Consider the following 6,427-nt stretch of genomic DNA (forward strand, 5'->3'; position numbering starts at 1 on the left):
GACATTGACTCAAAAAGGTGAAATTCTTATGGTTAGAATAAGCTTGTGAGAAGAGTTTCCATGAGTTAAAGAATAGACTCACTTCAGCCCCTATTTTAACGATACCGGAAGGATCAGATGGTTTTGTAGTTTATTATGATGCTTCACGGATTGGTCTTAATTGTGTTTTGATGAAACATGGGAAAGTCATTGCTTATCCTTCGAGGCAATTAAAAGTGCATGAAAATAATTAACCCGACTCATGATTTGGAGTTAGGATGGTGGTGTTTACTCTAAAGATTTGGAGGCAATACTTATATGGCATTCACGTAGATGTGTTTACCAACGACAAGAGTTTGAAGTATGTGTTCACTCAAAATGATTTGAATCTTCACCAAAAAAGGTGGCATGAGTTGTTAAATGACTCCGACATGAGTTTCCTATATCATATCAGAAAGGATAATGTGGTGGCAAATGCTCTTAGTCGGTTATTGATGGGTAGTGTTGCTCATGTTGAGGATGATAAAAAAGAGTTAGTTAATAATGTTCATAGATTGACCCGATTGGGTGTTCGGTTGGTTGATTCTAATGAAGGTGGTATAGTTATTCATAATAGTTTGAAATCGTGTTTTGTATCGGATGTCAAGGCTAAAAAAAGATCTTGATCCAGTATTAGTTGACTTGAAGAAGTCAGATTTCGAAAAATCCATTGAGGCTTCTCCAAAGGAGGAGATGATGTCATTTGATATCAAGGTGGGTTATGTGTTCCAAATGTTGATGAGGTGAGAAATAGAAGCTCATAGTTCTCAGTATTCTATTCACACATGAGCCATTAAGATGTATCATGATTTTTGGAAGGTCTATTGGTGGAATGGGATGACAAGGGATATTGCGAAATTTGTGGCTAAATGTCTGAATTGTCAACAAGTGAAAGTTGAGCATCAGAAACCGAGCGGTTAAGATCAAAATATTGATATTCCTACATGGAAGTGCGAAGATTTGAATATGGACTTCAACACAAATTTACACCACACTCGTCGATAATTTGATTTGAATTTTGTTATTGTGGATAAATGACAAAATCGGTTCACTTTCTTCCCGTAAAGACTTCATTCTCATCGAAGGATTATGCCAAACTTTATATTATGGAAATGGTAAGGTTGCATGGAGTGGTTTTGTCCGTTATCTCTAATTGAGGTACTCGATTTACATCTTTGTTTTGTAAGTCATTTCAGAAAGGTATTGCTACCCAAGGGAAACTCAGCACGACTTTTCATCCTCAGATTGATGGACAAGTTGAGTGCACCATTAATACTTTAGAATATATGTTAAGAGCTTGTGTAATCAATTTCAAGGGTAATTGGGATGATTATTTGCCTTTGATTGAGTTTTCTTATAATAATAGTTATCATTCTAGTATAGGGATGTCACCGTTTGAGGATCTTTTTGGTAGTACATGTAGGTCTCATGTTAGTTGGTTTGAAGCTGGCAAGGTCGCTTTGATAGGACCCGAGTTGGTGCATGAGGCCATGGAAAATGTTCAACATATTCGTTAGAGGTTGAAAACGGCTCAAAGTCGACAAAAGTCTTATTCCAATGTTAGAAAAAGAGAACTAGAATTTGATGTTGATTATTGGGTCTACTTGAAAATTTCACCAATGAAGGGTGTCATGAGGTTTGGAAAGAAAGGGAAGCTTTGTCTCCGTTATGTGGGCTCATATCAAATTGTGAGGCGTGTTGGCAAGGTTTCTTATACACTTGAGTTGCCTAATCATTTAGCATCAGTACATCTGATTTTCCATGTCTATTAGTTGAAAAATGTGTTGGAGATCCGACGTCTATTGTACTTTTGGAAGGTTTAGTAGTTGAAGAGAACCTTTCTTATGAAGATGTTGGGGTTGATATTTTGGACCGGCAAGTCCGAAAGGTGAGAATTAAGGAAGTTGCTTCCAGGAAGGTTTTTGGAGGAATCAATTAATTGAGGGTGCTACCTGGGAGGCCGAAGTCAATATTATGTTCTGTTATCCTCATCTCTTTTCCTCCGCTCATATTCTTGCTTGAAGCATTAGTCCCTCATGGTTCATTATGATGGATTCACGCTTTTTAGTCATTCTCATGTTTCTATATGTATGCATGTTCATGAAAACTTGATTTCTATGTTATGATTTAGCTTAGAGTTATTCTCCATGTTTATGTGCATTTTGATGAAATTTGCATGCTTGTTGGGTTGTTAGTTTCTCTCCTACTCTATTCATTCTAGTTTGAGTCTCATTCGAGGACGAATGTTTCCAAGGGAGAGATATTGTAACATCTCAAAATTTGGAAAAGGAAATAAGGACAAAAGAGCTATTGGTTAAATTCCATGTGACTAGTTACGGTTCGTAAGAAGTTCTACGGATCGTAGACCGGTTTCATAGGAAGTGAGAAAATTATTTTTAAAATCAAACCCAGTAACTAATTAGACGATTGACCAAGACAATCCGTCAAATATTCTACGGACCAGAGGAAGGTCCTGTAGAAAGGCTCCAGACTTGGTGAAGTTCTGGGGTTAAAGTGAGTTCTACAATTTGGGTCTACGGACCGTAGGAAATCCTACGGGCCGTAAAATGGTCTCGTCAAAGTTGGATGAAATTTTAGGCTCCAGTACTTGGTCTACGGTTGACCAGTACGGTTCATACAAAGTCCTACAGACAGTTGGTCGTAATCGTAGGACTGACCGACACTTATTTTAAAGGATGTTTTGGTCTTTTAATATGCACCAAATTCCTATACTACGTCGTTTTGCCTATAAATAAGCCCATATAACTTATTTTTAGTCCTAATCCACCCATTCCCAAATCATGCTCCCAAAAATCCCCAAAATCCTCTCATGTTTTTCTCTATCAAGGAGCAAGAAAGAAGGAGCTAAGGTTCAAGTTCAAGCGTCCTTTGCACCATTGATTTTAGGCTTTGATCCTTAAGGTATGTAGGGCTTCATTAATGGGTCCCATTCACCCATTGATTCCCAAGGTTTCTCAATTCTCCAAGTCAAATTTCAATTCAATTTATTAAGGTTTTCATTCAGTTCTTCTTGGGTTCAATTGGTGTTGATTCAATTGTTCAATTTTGATCTTATTATTGTTTTTGACTACATTACATGCTTTTCAATTAATTCTGTGTGAACCCATGCATTGATCATGATAATCCTATTTTTTCTTGAATTTGTAAGAGAAGCTATGAATCTATGAATGACATTTTTTACGAACTTATGCACGATTTATGAAAATGAAGGTTTTGTGATCTAGGTTGCTTTAAAATGAGTATCAATGAAGTTGTGAAAGGATTTTTTTATAAATTAAGGAACCGTGGTTTGATGAAAGGTTTTCTCACTTAAGATTGATTCATGATTTAATGAGCTACTATATGATGTTTTAAGATTGGATTACTAATTAAATTGTGTTTCTCCATGTATGACGATGACTTTATGAAAATGACTATTTCGTTGGAATTTAACTTAGCACCGAGAGAACCTTGAGGTTGAGACTCAAATACGTTAGTCTCTAGTAGCAACCTCTAGTTCCAAACTATGTGCCCATGTAGTTTTACCTTAAATGGCCTAGCTAGTGGATCCACATACAACGTATGACATAATACAAAGTTCTACCTTGTCAAGTAGACTCTCCCTTTTTGATGTGGGAGTTACTTCAGATTCCATGTATAGTTCTCATGGTCTATTATCGATTAAAGCTAATATTCCAAAAAATGAACTAAGTTACTTTCAAATGTTTTATGAGTCTTCCTTTATGATTTCAAGATGCACAATGTTCATGATTATGATTCTTCTTTAAAGATTTTACTGTGTTTAGTTCGGTCATGCATTTCATGTTTTCGATTATATCCTCTTATGATATTTTTTCACGTTTTTATGCATATCCCTCATACTTAATATATTTCATGTACTAATTCATACTTGTGCCTACATTGTTTCACTAATGTAGGGCTTGCCGATTCCTCTCCCTCCGTTCGTGGCTAGTGAGCACCTAGAGATTTGAAGACTTGGTGTGTCCTCATACTCCGAGGACCATGTCACCTATGTTGATTTTCTTATGTATTTATATTTTGAATATTATATGTGGTGTATGGATTACGTCCTGAGCACTCCTTTTGATGTAATAGATGGCTTGTCAAGACTATGTTAGACTTTCGCTTTGAAATGTCAAATTATTTTTCTTAATATGAGACTCTTTACTTTTGTCTATTATTTTGTAAAATGTATGTAAAGTGACTTGTGTAGGGCCTCTTGGGGTCTTATACGTCATGTCATGTCTAGGGTGTACTTTGGATCGTGATAATATAATTACGTATTTTATGTTGGAATTTACTTAGCACTGTGAGGACTTTGAGATGGAAGCTCTACCGTTAATAGAAGTTGGATCCCTAGAAGAAATTTCCTTCTACCAAATTACGTTCCCATGTAGGATGATCTTAAATGATCTGGCTAGTGGATCCATAATAGCAATTGTGAATGAATTTGACGGAATTATACCTTGAAAAGTAGATTCCTTTTTTTGGCATCATGTCGGATTCCATGTTATAGCTCACATGGTCTTATTGTTCGTTAACGGTAAATATTCCACAAATAAACTTTGTTTTCTCAAAGTATTTATGAAAACTTCTTAAAAGGTTTTACATATGCATTGACCTTGTATATGATTTATGATTTCTCTTTAAAGGTTCTTACTATGTTTTACTATGTCTTGCATACAATGTTTAAGCTCATCATGCTTTACATTTTTATGCATTTCTCCATACTTAGTACATTCACCGTACTAATGCATATTTGTGCCCATATTATCTTATAATATAGGGTCCGGTGTTCCTCCTCCCTCTCGTGCTTAGCTTGGATTGCTTTGCTATTACATTGGATTGGTGAATCTTCATGCTTTGCGGACAAAGACCATCGATGCTTTATTTCTTATACTAGTTTTTTTCCTTTTAGACTTGTACGTGGTGTATGATTACGTCTCAACCATTCTTACGATGTTAGAAAGGCTATGTTTGACACATTTTTAGATTTTCGCACTTATGTTCAGGTTCCTTATATGATATGACTTTATTGTATATTCTCTCTTGTTGTATTTCTATTACGTCATGCTTATGTCAACTGGCTTGTTTAGGGCCTCTCAGGGTTCCATTCGCCATATCACACTTAGGGAATACTTTAGATCGTGAAAATGTACCTTGAAGATATTCATTTGATTTTTTTAAATAAGTAATATAATATGAAGAAATAAAGAAAATCCAATAATTAGAGGGAAAAAACTGGAATTCCTAGAGAACGCTACAATATCACCGAGTCTAGGTTTTTTTTATATATATATAGAGTTAAGTGTCAAGAATACATCTAAATTATTTCTTATCTTTGAGTTTCATACCTAAACTATTGCGAGTGTGAGAAACACACTTAAACTATCACTCATTAGTTTGAGAAACACATCTTGATGCAAACAGGACCAAATGTGTATACACACACTTAGACACGTCTGGCCTTGAATTTTCGTCTACGTAGAACTTTTTTTCCTAACACTTTTTTTATATATACTTTTCAATTGATTTTAAAATTCTTAAACTCTTCCCTTCTTTTCTTCATCATTTCTCAACCATTTTTCTTCATTTCTTCACATCTACTATATATTATTTTCAACCACCTCCTCCTCCTCCATATTTATCAACATCCTTCTCCATTTTATTATTTATAATCTAATTTGATTTTTTTTTTTTAAAATTCACAGTAAAAATATTTTTCGCATGACAATTCATGTGATTTTTTTTAAAAAAAAGAGTGTAATACACACCATCATATATTACTAGAGGTGTGTTTCTCAAACTTATGAATGACAAAGAAAAACATATTAAAAATATATTATTAATATGATTTGACCAAGCGACCAACATGTTATAAAACTAATATTAAAAAAGCATAAACATGTTGGGAGAAAATCTCCCTCTAAACAAAACTCTCTAAATGACTATATTGTGGTTTGTGGATACTATTGTGTTTTTTGGTATGAGAAGATCGTTTTCAATTTGTAGAGTACAAAAGAATAACTACATAAGGAAGAGAATTATATTTTCCTTTCACAAAAACACAAACAATTTTGATAATACTTTTGTAGACAATAAAATTCGCGTCGAGAAAACAATAATCAAGAACGGAAAATTATGCAACAATCGTTTTATTGATTTAGGTGCGAGTGTTACAATCTCTATTATTCCTCTGAATTCGCCTTTTCAAATATAATTCAAGGGCTCTTGAGCTTGATCTTGAACTTGAGATTTATCTCGATCTTGATCTCTATCTTGATCTTGATCTTGGACTTGAACTTTATCTTGATCTTGACTTCTGGTTGAATCCAAGGGCTTCGAGCTTGATCTTGAATCCGACGGTCTTGATCTTGATCGTTCTTGA

At 34.7% G+C, this 6,427-nt stretch overlaps 1 protein-coding gene across 1 annotated transcript in view; it reads right to left on the minus strand.

Moving 5' to 3' along the window:
• Positions 1-883: 883 nt before the first annotated feature.
• The window catches only part of LOC125869840 (uncharacterized), a 12,489-nt gene continuing 6,945 nt past the window's right edge, over positions 884-6,427 (minus strand). The window contains exon 2 of the mRNA XM_049550264.1: positions 884-958. Within this exon, the coding sequence (XP_049406221.1) occupies positions 884-958 (75 nt within the window). The remainder of the gene's footprint in view (positions 959-6,427) is intronic.

The sequence above is a fragment of the Solanum stenotomum genome, chromosome 7 (assembly GCF_019186545.1).
Source record: "Solanum stenotomum isolate F172 chromosome 7, ASM1918654v1, whole genome shotgun sequence".
NCBI classification, from domain to species: domain Eukaryota; kingdom Viridiplantae; phylum Streptophyta; class Magnoliopsida; order Solanales; family Solanaceae; genus Solanum; species Solanum stenotomum.